Source organism: Chelonoidis abingdonii, chromosome 1 (assembly GCF_003597395.2).
Source record: "Chelonoidis abingdonii isolate Lonesome George chromosome 1, CheloAbing_2.0, whole genome shotgun sequence".
In the NCBI taxonomy this organism is placed as follows: domain Eukaryota; kingdom Metazoa; phylum Chordata; order Testudines; family Testudinidae; genus Chelonoidis; species Chelonoidis abingdonii.
This window is the reverse complement of record NC_133769.1, coordinates 341,216,469-341,233,067: the sequence shown is the minus strand read 5'-3', so window position 1 is coordinate 341,233,067 and position 16,599 is coordinate 341,216,469. Positions and strand designations below refer to the sequence as shown.

The 16,599-nt window shown below is 42.1% G+C and overlaps 1 protein-coding gene across 1 annotated transcript in view; it reads right to left on the bottom strand.

Annotated features, from left to right (window-relative positions):
- TMEM123 (transmembrane protein 123) overlaps positions 1–15,295 on the bottom strand; it is a 33,820-nt gene extending 18,525 nt beyond the window's left edge. The window contains exons 1-2 of the mRNA XM_032762884.2: positions 14,910–15,295; positions 3,205–3,267 (exon numbers count right to left, since the gene is read on the bottom strand). Coding sequence (XP_032618775.1) covers positions 3,205–3,267; positions 14,910–14,994 — 148 coding nt within the window. The 5' untranslated portion in view covers positions 14,995–15,295. The remainder of the gene's footprint in view (positions 1–3,204; positions 3,268–14,909) is intronic.
- Positions 15,296–16,599: the final 1,304 nt, after the last annotated feature.

Below are 16,599 nucleotides of genomic sequence, written 5' to 3'. Positions count from 1 at the left end.
GCCAATGTGAGCTGGGCACCCAACTCCTCTTTTGTGTCTTTGGAAAAAAAAAAAAAAATCTTACCCATCATATTTTACCAGCCAATCCAAGATGAAAGAACATCAGATAGCAACAGAAGAAAAACATCTGTCCTTCTATATTTCTACTTTGCCTGTTAATTTTCCCTAAAAGACCAGCTGTACTCTGATATAGAAAATGCTAAACATACTTAGATTGCATTATTTCATATTTATTACTTAAAAAGGGAAAATAACTAATAATGCAATTAAATGTCATATGTTTTTATTTTATTTTTAAAAGATGAACCACAATTTTTATGCTGGTATGCGCATGATAAATTACCTGCATTTAAAGATATACTGGACACTTTCAGTCAAATATTTAGGGCGCATAAAGAAGACATCAGTTCTGAATACAAATTTTTAATGCATATTCTGACTCATTACAAGTGTAAAAAGATCTAGTGTCACATCCAAATGCATCCATAATTTTACGCACCACAGCATGGCATGTTTAATAATTATCACCATGATTCCCTCTTAAAAATAAAACAAATCCTATTTTCTCTCAAGGAAACAGGATTCTTCTACTTACTGCTAGCAAACAGAGAAAATTTTCACCAACACTGTAAAAAACTTATTCTAGCAAAAAACTAAACAAGATTTGGAGTTGAATCACTAATTAATTCAGTGAAGTTCTATGGCCTATGTTATATAGGAGGTCAGACTAGAGGATGACAGTGGCCCCTTCCATCCTTAAAATCAACAAATCTGTTTCAAATGGGTGTGTGTGTTAGGGCAGGTCCACACTATGGGGATCAGTTGACCTAAGTTACGCAACTCTAGCTATGTGAATAACATAGCTGGTGTTGATGTAGCTTAGGTCAACCTTTTGCAGTGTCTAAACCATGCTGGGTCGATGGGAGACTTACCTTATGCTTCTTGTTCCAGTGGAGTACCAGAGTTGACTGCAGAGCAATCGGCAGTCGATTTAGCGGGTCTTCACTAGACCTGCTAAAATCGACCCCTGGTGGATTGATCGTCGCGCGTCAATCCCCCAGTAAGAGGAGACATGCCCTTAAAGTTTACTTATATTGTACGCTGTTTGAGCAGAAACAGTCTTTTTGTTAGGTTTGTACAGTGCATAGCACAATGGGACTTCGGCCTTTACTTGCTACCACAATACAAATAATAATAATCATTAATAAATAATAACAAATAATAATTAATTATAAATAAATTATAAATAAATTAATTATAAATTAAATTATAAATAAATATTAACAAATAATAAAATAGTATCTCTACAGGAAATCTGGATTTAAGAACCATCTTGAGCGTGAACACAATCCACATTTGACAATGGTTTCTAATGCGATGTCAAATTCTGTTGCAGACAAGGTAACTGCAAGATACTAATCTCTCTGCTCCCCTCTTTCATTCATGCCTAAATAGGGATTCTGCAAACAGTTAAATTAAGACATGCACCATTTCCACCGCTACCCAAGGCTACCAGGCTTTGGTAAGATTACGTTCTGTTCTTTTTTTTTTTTGTACCCGCTATTGAATCCTTAAGTTAAAATGCTAACGGCTACGGAGAGTGAAGATGGAGTTTCATCTGTATGAATCACCACATTCTTCAGCACAATATTCAAGACTCAACAGGAATTTCTAGGAATGAGCCAAGTGAGAATGTTCACAGCCCACTGCTCATCTCCCTGATTACTGCAGGTTTCAGGGCTACTTGGTAATCACCAAGACCCACAGAAACAGGAGTACTGGGAACTTATTAACTGATGTAGAAGTAGCTCTTACCAAAGATATAGCAACCCCTTGATTTACACAGTCTGAGGCAGAGACTGTTTTTTTATTCCATGTTTGTAGAGCACCTCACTCGTGAAGGGATCCTGGTCCATGTCTGAGGCCCCTACATGCTACTGCAATCCAAATAATAAACAAGTAGTATTCTACTTGTGATATTAAAGCAAATAGAAAGTGACAAAATAGTCACGAGGGGAAGAAACTAGATTTCCTTCTCTTCCCTCTTTCAAGTGGGAAATTTCAGTGCACCATGACAGATTATTTTCTAATGCTTGTTCAACACACACTGGAAAGTGGTATGATGTGCTAGCTCTCAACCAACCTTTCACTGACATGGTGAAACACGTCCGTGCCAAGCTCTCACAAGAAACGACTTTTGAGTTTCTCAGTTCTCTTGCCATGATTTGTTCTCTTTTAATAATGTCATGTTGCAACAAACCAAGGCTGGAATGTGGCAAATCAAAGGAGATAGATAATTTGTTCTAGTAGCAGATTAAAAATTGCATAGAAAATTCCTATCTTTGCCCTGCTAAGGATGGAGCAGGAGTCTAGGGAAGGGGAGCATTGTTTTACAGGGTTCTACGTCTACAGCTCCCACATATTAATTATACACATTGACTTCATTTACCATAATACACCTGGCAATATGATCCCTCTTGCTCCCTCTAATAGTAGAGCATTAAAGTCTGACTCACTTGTATTATAAATAACGATTTGGGAGCCTCCGAGTATTAAGGCTCTTTCCCCATGGGATGGGGGACGGAAGCTGGTGGCATATCTTTAATAGAGTGACCCGTTCTTACTGGTAATATCTTGTTTGAATTGCAGTGTTTTGTGACATGGGCTCCATGGAGACAGAACACGTTTCCATGGCGCAGCTACCCTGGAGCCTCATCCAAACAGAAATTTCTTTCTCTTTTCCTGCCCCATGACATGTGGATTCCTACCTATTGGTTATATTCACAGGATACTACACAGTAGGAAAATTCAAACAAATTTCCACTCCTTGCATGACAGCCTATTCACTGTTCTACTGCACTAAAATGGAGCGCGTTTGCTAAAGTTCAGAATGACCAAGAAGAAAATTAATCAAGGAGCTTTAGATTTGGCTTTCTTGACTCTTCTCTTCCTATGACATTGGTGAGCTCATGGCTTGGGGCCAGCAAGTTACCTGGAATAGTGTCACCTTTAATTTTACCAATAAAATAAAAATCTATCTTGGGAGGTCTCTCAGTGGTGCCATCTCATTGCAGAAAATGTTAATACCCCATAAAATGCACTGTTTCAATTGCAGTGTATGGAGTGTTATCTAATTTTTCTGTTTGGGTATTTTTGGTGCTTGCCTGTATAGTACCAGCAGGAAAAGGGTTATCAGACACTTACCGTGTGCTGAAGTATTTGAAGTGGATTGTGTGATTGTGGTTGGGATGGATGTATTTGTAGTCCCTTCAAAGAAAAAAGAAAATAGTGAAAGAATGAACTTTTCTAGCATTAAAAATAAGCCACTTTTGCACAACCATAATGTACTGCAATTGAATGAGCAAGTCCCAAGGGCATGCACATCTTTTCTTCACGGCATCCAACTGCAGGCCACAACTGGGGTCAGGGCAGAAAGCAAACTCACACAAAGGATGGCTCTTGTCCTACTGCAGGCAATCACAGTTTTGCCATTGATTTCCCTTTCAGCAGGATCAGGGCCACATTCCTTAAGTCCAGCGACCCTTGTCCTTCCTGAGTTGAAGCCCTGCTCACCTGCCTTTTTACTAATTGTCTCCACTTTCTGCCTTTCCCTCTTCACTTCATGGTCTATCACAGCTGCTGCATGTGGCCACGTTCCGACTGCCCGAGTCTGGATTTTTGCATTTTAGATTTTTCCCTGTCTCTCTCTCCCACCTCTTTCCCTCCCCCCAGTTTTGCTTCTGAGTATTTTGGTTTTGTTTCTTCTCATGGCCCCACCATCACATTCTTTCCACTCCTGCATTTGATTTAGGCCAAGTCTACAGTAAAAACAGTAATGTCAATTAGGGGTGTGATTTTTAATGACATTTCTATATTAGCAAAAGCCCTAGTGTAAACAGTTATACTGGCATAAAAGTGTTTTTGCAAGTACTGTAGAGTTTATTTTGCTCAGGGAACTGGTATAGTTTATCACTTTTTGGCCATCAGATGCTACATTTACCCTGGAAAGGTCTGCTGAGACAGTGGTGCAAACCTTTTCTGATGCAGATTAGGCCTTCCATCTCCATTTTCTCCTTACCTTCCTAGTCTAATTTTTTAAAATGTATTTATTGTTTGTATTACTGTAGCATCTAGGAGCCCTAGTAACAGATCAGGACCCACTGCGGTAGGTGCTATACAAACATAGAACAAAAAGACAGTCCTATTTTTTTCAGTTTTTCTCTTCGTCTCTCTCAACTTTCTCTGCCAACCTCGTCTCTCTTTTCAGTCCTTCTGCTCTCTACGTGCTCTTTCCCATGGTCCCTCCAGCCCCCATTGTGGTGTGTCCCCTCTCCAGTCCTTCTATCTTAATGGGGTTGTTACTCCCCACCTATGTTTGGGGCTGTTCCTTCCCTGCCTTTCCCGCCACCAGTTTGGGGCTGTATCCCTCTCCTCATTTAAGGATCTCTGAAGTTGTGGTTACCACATGTTCTCTCTCTCTTCTCCCATGTTGCTTGTGCTACACCACTGCCCTCCACCTCCTTCCATAATGATTGTAGTGAGAGCACATACTGCACAGAGCTGCCGGGGGGGGGGGGGGGAGGGGGGGTGGGGGGGGGGGGGGGGGGGAGGGAGGGAGGGAGGCTAGAGGTGCAGGAGCAGGACAGAGAACAAAGCATCCCCCTTAAAAGGCCCTGGATGTGCCTAAGGTCTGGAATCTCTGCTCTAAACCTCTCCCTTTCAAGTGACTCTGTAGCAGCTGCATACAGGCAATTAGGGTGTTAAGGTTTAAAAACAGGTGAAGCAAATCACACACAAGCAAGGACGTGCACACGCACGCACATATGCACACACAATTTGCTGGGTAATTTTCATAAGACTGACTTTCAGGCATCCTGTTAGGCACATATAGAGTAATAAACAATGCTACAAAAATGCTACACGGGTATCTAATACTCAGAAAAATGATATTAATTACTTGTCTAGCCTATTGTATTTGAGAAATAGTGTGTGATCATCAATAATTAAACATACAGGGCCTGATTCTTCTTTTCGCTACAATGATTTTACACTTGTGCAATTCCACTGACATTAGTGAAGCCACCCTCACTATCACAGGCCCTATACTGGGGGTGGGAGGGGGTGAGGAATGGGTGAGCGTGCATGCTCACTTGTGAAATTTCTTGACTTCTGAGTGATTAACCTGTGCCACCTCAGTGCTATGTTCGGATATTGGTTACATGCCCATGCATGGGAGTAAGAATCACTAAGATCACCCTACATAGCCTGCCTGGAATGTGGACCTGGGAGAGCCGCTGTAACTAGAGAAGGTGGAGCTTAGCAGAGCCTTTGCTACATCGCCCTCCTTGTTGGCTAGCAACAAATTACAGCACCAAGAAAACAGCGCAGGAACTGATTTTGGGGTGTGCCTCTGAGTCAAAATGCTGCGTGGGGTGGTGCAGCACATACATCACCCATCAGGGTGGATAAAAGTCAAAGTCAATGCTCTTAAAAACAAAAACAAAACAAAGCAAAAAAAGCCAAGTAAGCCAGGAATTGTATTTAATTTGGATTTTTTAAATTTAAATTAAATACAGGTTTATTTAAAACCAATTTATTTAACATTATCTTCAAGTTAATAAACATGTTAAAGGTTACATTTATTATAATCTATTCAAAATATTTAATTAATTAAAAAGAAAATTAAGGAGTACAGTACACTCCTGTTTATCCAGAACCCTATTATCCAAACCTCTACATTATCTGAACCCCTTCCTGGTCCCCCAACATGAGACGCATGCTATAGAGAGCATGCATCTCATGTTGAGGGACCAGGAAGGAATAGCGATAACACGGATGTTCGGATAATAGAGCAGAGAACCCTGTCCAGGATTGCAAGGAGGAGCAGGACAACGAGTCCCTGGCCACAGCCTGACTCCTGCCCTCTCAATTATTTAAACTCCCAATTAGTCAAATTAAATCTATGTTCCCCATGCTACTCAGATAATTGGGACTATACTGCACACGTTTGCTGTCAAGTTTTAAAGGAAGTCAGACCACTGAAATGGTGGAAGTCACTGCCGAAGCACCCGGAACTAGGATCTGTTGATGTGCTAAACCAGCGTTTGACTGCAGTAGTCTCATCTATAAGTGCGGAGAGAATATTTTCTTCATTTCAGTTTATTTAACCAGTTCAGTCAAAGTTAAGAAACCAAGTACTCAGGAAAGTTAAGACAAATCAATTAGTGCTGGGAAGTTAACGAACATAAATTAAATCCTAAATTGGATTAAGCTACAATGAACTAAAACCAGCTCTGAATCAGAACACCCACACAAGAGTTTAATTCACTTTCAGTGAAAGCTGTAAAGTTATTTGTTTTAACTTTTCTGAGCCTCTTCTCCGCAGCAGGGTCAGCCTAGTGGTAGTACAGGGGCTACATACAACTGTTAAGAGAAAAGAGGTGAGAGAAAACAGACATGCACACAATAGAAACTGCTAAATTTGCACAAGTGACAAGGAGACTTGTGGTGGTTACTGATTTTTGTGACTTAGCAAGAAAATAAGCACAAAAGAAGAGATCAGTGATCCTGCATGGCAAAACATACTGTTTATTACTCTGACAGGGATAGTTTAGTTCTGATTATATGACAATCCATCATAAAATACAAGTCAATGTCCTGTAATCTATTTCAGAAATACAATACAAGCTTAGTAATAATAAAACCTCCATTCTTACTTCCCAGTAAAGATATTGGAATGATCAGGCTCGCAAATCAGTGAGGTGAACTAGTTCCCACTGTATTTTAAACCTAAGGTGTCCACACAGAGTGCAGTGTAGCAAGACACTTTGATATTATGATGGGACTGATGTAATGGGTAGAATACTTGTTTACAATAACAGTGAAATTTCCCAGATTGGTTACATTAACAGCAGCATGGAAGCAGACTTAAAAATTTCCCCCTGGAAAGGACCCAATTCTGCAGCTCTTACTTAGAGTGTATGGGGGTGGGGAGTTTGCCTGAGAGATACCAGAAGGATCAAGCTTCTCTTTCCCTGGCAGTCAAAAGAATGGAATTTAATTCTGTTAAAAGTTAATTTATTGCAATAGTTTGTCTCAGCTAATGTAATAACCACCATTTATAAGTTCTAGTGATGACATTTTATATGCGAGTTCAATCATATGCTTTTTGAATGACCTACTTCTAATTCTGTTAAAAGTGTGTTCATTATCTGATCTACCAGCTATTTTACAGTCATTCTGTTGTTTCCCTTTACAAGTGTCATCTGTAGATACATCTTGAAACATGACTGTTTGTGGTCTGCTCTGCTGAGGTAGATCAGCTGCATCAAGCTGGCCTAGCCTGAACGAAAGAACGTTTCCTGTGGGGATCTAAGATGGTGTCTGTTATGATGATTTATTCCTGTCTCCTGAAAACACTTGTGGTCTATACTACATGGAGTATCAAATCTCTGATACAAGCTAACTTGGACAGACCAGAAACAAAAACTTTCATACACAGAGAATCAGTCAGTTGTTCCAGTTTTATATGGAACGGGTCTCCGAGTCATTTCCAACGGCTATTTCTATGAGTGAATCGATGAAATTGTGTGATACTGTATATATAGAAAGCGGAAATCTTCATGTGTGTTAACTAGAGGGTTGTGCACTTTGTTGCATCTGTAAGCTAAGCTCACAGCACACACCTGGCTCCTTGCATTCTTCCATCCCCACCAGAACCTCCCTTTGTGTCAACCTGACATCCCCCTCTATTTCAGGGACTCCCTGTAACCCTAGCACTCCTCCCTTATACAGCAGAATCTCAGAGTTACGAACACTAGAGTTTCAAAATGATCAAGCAACAACCATCCACTCATTTGGAACTGGAAGTACACAACAGCAGAAACACACACAGCAAATAACAGTACTTTGTTAAACAAAAACTACTAAAAAACAAAGGGAAAGTTTTAAAAAAGATTTGATAGGTAAGGAAACAGTTCCTGTGCTTGTTTAATTTAAATTAAGACAGTTAAAAGCAGCATTTTTCTTGGGTACAGTAAAGTTTCAAAGCTGCATTAAGTCAATGTTCAACTGCAAACTTCTGAAAGAACAACCATAACATTTTGTTTAGAGTTACAAACATTTCAGAGTTATGAACAACCTCCATTCCTGAAGTTTTTGTAACTCTGAGGTTCTACTGTACCACAGGCTCTGGTAGACAGACAGACAAAATGCAACGGAATTGCTTTGCTAGGCCCAAAAGGTCTGAGATACGCAGTTCTGTCATTTGCATAAAACGAAGAAGAGCAAAATTTACAAATGTGTTTTATTCTGGATATTAAAGAAGGCCCTGATCCTAAACTGTGACAGCCGCTATCTTGGCTGACACATGGGGATTGAACCTAGGACTTCCAGAGTTACAAGCATGAGCTACTCAAACTAAGGCCTGGTCTACACCGCATGGGGTGGGGTGTGTGTGTGTGTGGGGGTCGATCTAAGTTATACAACTTCAGCTACGTGAATAACCTAGCTGAAATTGATGTACTTAGATCGACTTACTATGGTGTCTTCACCACGGTGAGTCGACTGCTGCCGCTCCCCTGTTGACTCTGCCTGCGTCTCTCACGGTGGTGGAGTACAGGAGTTGATGGGAGAGCGCTCGGGGGTGGATTTATCATGTCTAGACTAGACATGATAAATTGACCCCTGCTGGATCGATCGCTGTCAGCCGATCTGGCAGGTAGTGTAGACATACCTTGAGAGTGAGCTAAAGCTATGCAGTTCGGGCTATAATAGACTCCTTTCCACTGCAGATCACTCACCAGCACTTTGTGATTGAAGTTATGATTGAAATGACTACTGAAGGACTATTCCTGCGCTTAAAGTTAAGCATATGTGGATGTGTTTGTAGGATCAGGGCGAGAGTCTGTGGGAGTAATCCAAGTGTTGTATAGAGCTGGTGCTATATATAATCTCACATTATGGGTAGTGAGGATGAAGTCAGCTTTCAACAGAATCCTAATCTAACTTTACCAAAACTAAAGCAATTGGTAGGAGAGACAAATGGATAAGGTAGGCTAGGTTCAGCCCTGAGTCACTCAACTTCTACCAACATAACTCAGAATGGAAGGACCTTGGTGCTCCAAAGTCTAACCAGAACAACTTCTGATACTGTGACACCACGTAACAGGAAAAAAAGATATATTAGAATGGGAAAACGTACAGAGAAGGACAACAAAAATGATTAGGGGTATGGAACAGCTTCTGTATGAAAAGAGATTGAAAAGATTGGGACTTTTCAGCTTGGAAAAAAAGAGGACTAAGAGGCGAAGTCTACAAAATCTTCACTGGTGTGGAAGCAAGTAATGAAGTGCTATTCACTCCTTCCCCTAACATAAGAACCAGAGGACACCCAATGAAATTAATAGGCAACAGGTTTAAAAAAAAAAACTAAAGAAAGTACTTCACACAGCACACAGTCAACCTGTGGAACTTGTTGCCAGGGAATGTTGTGAAGGATAAAACTATAACAAGGTTCAAAAAAGAAATAGATGAGTTCATAGAGGATAGGTCCATCAATGGTTATTAGTCAAGAAGGTCAGGGATGCAACCTCATGTGCTGGGTGTCCCTAGCCTCTGTTTGCCAGAAGTTGGGAGTAGATAACAGGGGATGGATCACTAGGTAATTGCCCTGTTGTGTTCATTCCCTCTGAAGCACCTGGCACTAGCTACTGTCAGAAGACAAGATACTGGGATAGCTGGACTATTGGTCTGACTCAGTATGGCCGCTCTTACGGATAAAAACATTGGGGGGTGCAGGGACACCTCTTTCTCACTCTCATGTAGAGATAAAGAAAGGAAAGTTGGTTGTGACCACCCTGGGGTCCTGAGCTGCCAAGCTGAGAATCCATGATCACAGGAGCCATTATAGGGCTTGGTACCAGCAACTCACGAGCAAGTGCACATGTCCAGATGTCAAGCACAGCATTGTACAGTAGGGGTATGCGGCTGGTATTGCCAGTGTTGAACATTTATAATGTGTCAATGTCCAGTTATCTATCTTTGGATGTATGGTGGATGAGGACACAAACACACAGTAGAGTTTTGTCTGATATAACTTAACTCTGCATTTCCACTATTTTGTTTTTAAATGTAACCATACCTCTGTGTGAAATCCCAGAGATTCATTCATGAATTGATTTCTTTTTATTTTTAAACCATAATTTTCTAATAGTTTTTCCCTTAAATATTTGATGCATATTCATAACTTAGTAGCAAATTAAAAAAAACAAACAAACCCACTCTCAACTTGAAATTACAATTCTGTCTAAAAATTTTGTATCCACTACAGTTACATCTATTTCTCTCTATTTTCTCCTACCTCATTTACTTTGTGCATTTGACAGCATTTTGAATACAGTCAGTTTCACACTTTCCAGTGTATTGTTAATTGGTGAATCATTTTCATCCTTGATGAAACAGACAAACATCAACAGGGGTGCAGAAAAACTCAACATTTTTTAACAGAATTTAGTTTTTTAAAAAGTCAGAACATAATATTTAAGGGGTACTCTATTAGCAACTGGACACGTTTTAAAACTACTTAATATAAAATAACCCTTTAAACTGACAGCATCCCTTTAATGAAGTTGTCTTGGAACAGAACTTGTAATTTCATCACTATATCATATTAACAGCCTGATCCAAAGCCCCCTGAAGTCATCTGAATCTTTCCAATGTCTTTGGATCAAGCACAGCTCATAAATATCACATTTCTCAAAAAAGAAAATGCTACTTTACAGTGCCTGGAAAATACAGATAATAAAAATAGAATTATCTTCTTACAACATTTAACCAATATTTGCCAGTCAGCTTGCTTACCGGGGTCTCGTATTGGTTTCCAAAGACAAATTATGCTGTTCCTTATGTAAAACAGAACCTCCTGCAGTGTTTTATTGTATGACAGGGTCATAATGCATTAAACAAGACAATAGACAGGATACAGCATATGTTCCTTCAAAAAGAGCATTTTTTTATCCAAGGGAGAGTTGTTTTGTACTGAAACAGAGACTTTAAAGCCTGTCACGTTCCTCTACCTGCTTTTTAAACTCTATTTTTCACTGCAGTTTCACCAAAGTAAACTCAGTGTAAAAACTTTTACTAACTCTGTATCTGTAACATGAGAAACAACTCAGGATTGCTAGACCAAGTGACATTTCACTTTAGTTTCTGATATCAGGTTGCTTTTTTGCAGATTATTTTGATTACTTATTTTAAACAAAATTGTTGTGTTTGTGTGGGACTCCTTGAAAGTAATTTTTCTGGCATTCTGTCTAGCTTTTTACAGACATCCTTGCGGTTTGAGTGTTTTCAGAGGGTAATCAGTGCGGACTGAATCTGGTACCTTCACCACTTCAGTTAAAGAACTTATCTGCTGTGAGAAAGCAGCAGTCTGTATTCTTGACCGATCAGGCACTAAAAGGAAACATTATCATAAGTACCAGATCCGTGCATGACAAAAAGAGGCCCTTCCTTACATTAAAGAGTAATCTCACAACGGCAGAGAGAGCAGCAAATACCAGTCTTGCCATAAATGCCTTAAGGCATTTGCTGACCTTCAACTGGGATCAAGAAAACTATTTCCCCCCTCCCCCAATTTATGACACTATACTATACAACTGGCCAGGAGTATTATGGCTGCCTCCTCTCCTTTCTCTGACATCTAGTGTAGGTCCCTAGGATAATTCACTAGAAGGGCCTTGATCTATGTGCCTTGTTCCATTGTTCCTGTTGCTTCTGTCAGCTATGGTCTTGGTTGTACTGATCCCATATATAAGTATCTTCTCTCCCTATTTTGTATCCAGACATATTAGTATTTTCTTTGTTGAAGGGAAGAGGGGATAGTAAATTCAAAGTTGAACAAGAAAAAAAATCTAGGTTAGTTGTTTCCTTTTCTGCTTTCTTGCAATGTACAAGAAGGTTTATGTTTTGTTGTTTTTTTTTAAAGGAAAAAAAGGGGGGGGGGTTTCTACTTGTATCAAGAATGTCAAGTCTTGTCTTTCCTAGTTTCTTGGAGATCTCCTTTAGAGGAATCAGAGTTATGCATTGGGAGCTGTCAGCTATAAATTGAAGGGGTTAGGAATTGATTCTTTAATAAACGATTGGAAGAGAAAGGTCTTTTATTAGACATTTGAATCAAATGCATCTTAACAGAAAGCAAAAAGAAAAAGTTTTAAACACTGTAATTAAGAAGGGAAGTGATTTTCAATTCAGTCATGTTTCACTTCCTTGGTATCTGTGAAATCAAAGCCTACTAGTTATCCATAGGGTCCTCCAAGAAAAACTGGGAAGAGATGACCTGAATTTCCATTGTAAAGAAAGCAGCAGACTTTTTTTTTTTTTTTTAAAGAAGCACATCCTTTGGGCCTTTTTATACATCAAAACCAATTTTCTTTTCCTTTGCAAGCCACCTTTAAAACAGATGGCTATTCTCTCCAATATAATCATTTTTTGGTCTGGTTTTCTGGGATTTTGCTTCTTCACTAACCAAATGGCTAATCGTGTCAAGTATCAGAAGGTATCATAAGCCTTTCTCCCAAATCTGGACCTTAGCGTCCAAAATCTGGGTGCTTAGCATGAACCTCCAAGCTTAATTACCAGCTTGGATCTTATCTCGCTGCCACCAGACAGGAATTACAGCGCCTGCCTCGCTCTGTCCCCCACTTCCTGGAGGGACCCCACGCCCTACAAGTTCTCCGAGTCTTACCGGTCAAGGAAAATACTCACTTCCCTTCCCCTCCCTCTCTCCACCACGACTTTCCTCTCTGCGCTAACCTTGAGATATTTGATGCAATCTCTTTACATCACTAATACCAAGAAGGCATATTCCTCTACTTCCACAAAGAGACTAAACCCCAAGTACAAGGAAACAGGAAATATTCTCTTCTCTCTTTCCTCCACCATTCCCTGTGCGCAGATGGCTTTATCCTCCGTAGATCTAAACAAAGAGAATTTCCCCTCCTCGTTTCTTACGTACTCCAGAGAGAACTCAAACTATGTCTTAAAGAAACTTTTATGATAAAAAAAAGAAGAGAGGAGACAGCAACTTTCTCTGTATCATTAGATGACATATATTAGGATCATATGCCTTAAAGAATAAATGAAATAAACGTCTGTATTCCAAAAAGATATGCCATTTGAAACTTCCCGAGCAGCTACACACTGTAATACAACCAAAACAATCATTTAAAAGCTATATTGTTTTTCTACCTGTACTTATCAATTGGTGAAACATGAGATACGTAGATAACAGACCTTCTCATAGCTGAAGGACGGAAAAAACAGACCCAAGACAAAGAAGACCCACAAATTCCCTCCCTTAAGCTTTTAAAAAATCTGGTTTCCTGATTGGTCCTCTTGTCAGGTGTTTGGTCCCCTTTGTTAACCCTTTACAGGTAAAAGAAACATTAACCCTTAGTTATCTATTTATGACAGAGGGGTAGCCGTGTTAGTCTGGATCTATAAAAGCTTTCGCTCATGCTCCAATACGTCCGTTAGTCTATAAGGTGCCACAGGACTCTTTGCTGCTTTTACAAATGGCTAATAAAATTTTATTTCAATTTCAATTCCTGCCCTAGACAAACATGTCAAATTATGAGATTATTTCTGCAATCTTAGTGCCATGGTTCAGATTTTATTAAGAAAAGAGCTTACAATGTAACCAAACAGGAAACATGACAAACCAAAGGTAAACTGTGTGTTTGAAATGAGGGTCATTTTGGAAGTGTGCACAACAGATTCTCAGATTCTGCACTTGGCAAACCTAATCCACTCCCTATATCCCTCCCTAAGGGAGTAAAATTTATACTGGGACATAGCTTGGCATGTCATCACCTACAGGGTGGATAAGATGTACACAACTGAGTCAATAAATATGATACCATCACCCAGTAAATGCAGATCACAAACCTTTGTGCACACTGTAAAACTGTAATCCTGGTTGCAAAGTGTGATTCTGACATAAAGTAGCCATCTACGCATTAGATTAGATTCAGGGGGTCTCAAACTTTTTTTTAACTGATGACCCCTTTCACATCACAAGCTTCTGAGTGCGATCCCCAAAATAAATTAAACACCCTTTAAATATATCTAACACCATTATAAATGCTGGAGGCAAGCAGGGTTTGACGTGGAGGTTGACAGCTCACAACCCCCCATTAATGACCTCATGACCCCCTGAGGGGTCCTGACTCCCCAGTTTGAGAACTCCTGGATTAGATCATCCCAGAATGGTGAAAAGCATCTTTTGCAAGTGTCTTTGAAAAGCACAACACATTTCTGCTAGACCTGTATTTGATCCCTTATCTTCAAAAGCCCTAGTGCAAAACAAACTAAGATGATGACTGCTCTAGTTTAGAGACTAACACCCCGATTAGTATCCCTGAGGTAGGAAACATGCTTTTATAAGCCTGCATGACCAGCAGCCCCCAGGACTCTCAAGAAAGCTGGATTTACATCTCACCAAGCTATGGAATTAAAAGATAGTTCTTAACTGGGACCTCAGTACAGTGATACCTGAACAGCAGCGTGGCAATTGCGCCTGGGTAGCAAGCTAGATTTCTTAGCAACTGGCCCCTGGCATCTCTAACACAGTTTAGGGAAGCAGCAAGCCGGTCCCTGGTATAAAAAAGATTGAGAAACACTGAGCTAGGTGACCTAAGGCCACTTCCAACGTCCGGGCAGCCCGGACAAGGAGCACTGGCCAGTCCGCTAGGTCTCCCCGGTGCTTTACTCTGCCAGGGGCCCTTCACTCACGTGGGAGGGGAGCGCCGATCAGGGGCCGGGCCTGGTCCCCACCTGGGGCAAGGCGCAGGCACACGGGGCAAAGCCTCTTCTGGGCGCACCACTGCCCGCGGATCTGAGTCACTTACCGGACGCGGAGAGGCAGAAGGCGGCGAGCAGCAGCAGCAGCGCCGCAGCGTGCAAGGGGCTGGCAGCCCCAGCGGAGAGTCTCATGGTCCCGGGAGGAAGGGGGAGGACTGGCCCCGTGTCTAGCCCGAGACACCCCAGGGCAGGAGGCGAGGGCTGAGAGGTGCTGCGGCTCCCTAGACACGGACCGGCTGCGCCCTCCCCAGCTCCGCGCCTCTCTGGAGCGGCCAGGCGGAGAGCAGGGCGCCGGGACACGGAGCTCACGTGGTGGAGCGGTGCAGCGCGCCTGGGCGGAGCGGGCTGTAGCTGCCGTTTCCTTTGTGGCGGGGGAGGAGAAGCTGCTCCGCCCGAGCGACTCCCTCCCAGCCGGGCCGTCCTCACCCACTGGCCGCCGCGCGCTGCTCCGGCTCTTCCCCGCTCCCCTGCAGAGTGCAGCCGGCCCGGCCCTGCACTCACCGCGTCGCAAGTGGAGCGACCGGGCCCCTGCCTGCTCCGCTCCCAGCCGCGCCGCCGGCGAGCGTTGGGGGGTGGTTCCCTGGGAGCCGGGGGAGCGGAGCAGGCTGGGGCTGGGCCCAGGTCACTTCACTGCCCGCAGGAAGTGGCCAGAGCCGCGCCCCTCACCCCTCGTCCTCCGCAGAAGCCTGGGACCACCCCCCTTCGCTCCCGTGGAGGCCTGGGGTGGGGCCCCGCATAGCTCCCCCATGGAGACCTGGGGCCAGCCGCCGCTCCCGCCTGCCTAGGCCTGGGGCCAGCGATCCCCTAACTCTCCCCCCTGGAGGCCTGGGGCCCCATACAGTCCCCCTACGGAGGGCTGCATAGGGCACCAGAAATAGCGAGGGACAGCCCTGCGTATCATATATGGAAAGCTTAGGTCTCACAACAGCCATGTGTTGTAGACAAAGGGTCACTGGCCTAGTTCTGAGATGGGATGCAGCAACTCTTATAGCACAACAGTTTAGGGTGGGAAATGAGGAAGAATACATTGTCTAATTGCAACTGCAGGAACACTTAAATTAAAATGCAATTAGCTGATTTGGAACCTGGCTAGATCACTGGAGTTAAAAAATGCCTACTTTTCAAAATTCACAATGGGACCTTTACTGATCACACAGGTGTCAGTTTTACCTCTCATTTTACAATTGACAGATTTAGCAGCACACTGCCCCTGACAGACACATTGTGGGGCACAGTTCCACATTGACCCAGAGGGGTGAAATTCTTCATACAAACGGTATTTTCTACAGTGCTTAGAGATGGCCTGTCTAAGTATTGACTGAACCAGCGATAGCTTCTGAGATCTGACAGGTTCACAATACAATGCAGGATGCTACTATTGTTTCATTATCTGTTTTTTTACAAGAGGTCATTAAGACTGAGACTAATGTGATCCTTCTTGGGAAATACTTACTGTTATATAGACAGTGTAGAGAGATCTGATAGCAATGGAAGTATTAAAAATGATTAAACTACTCAGTTTTGAACTGTCAAAATAAAATAATAAATCAAGTCAAAACAGCCCATTTATTACTGTAGTGTTCTGAAATAAGCATAAGAATAGTTTTTTCAAGATGGAGATGCATATTTTCAGGTAAAAGCAAAGAGTCCTGTGGCACCTTATAGACCAGTGGTCCCCAACCTTTTCGTCTGGCGGGCGCCAGACGAAGGACCATTGTGGTGGTGGAGCACCTGCCG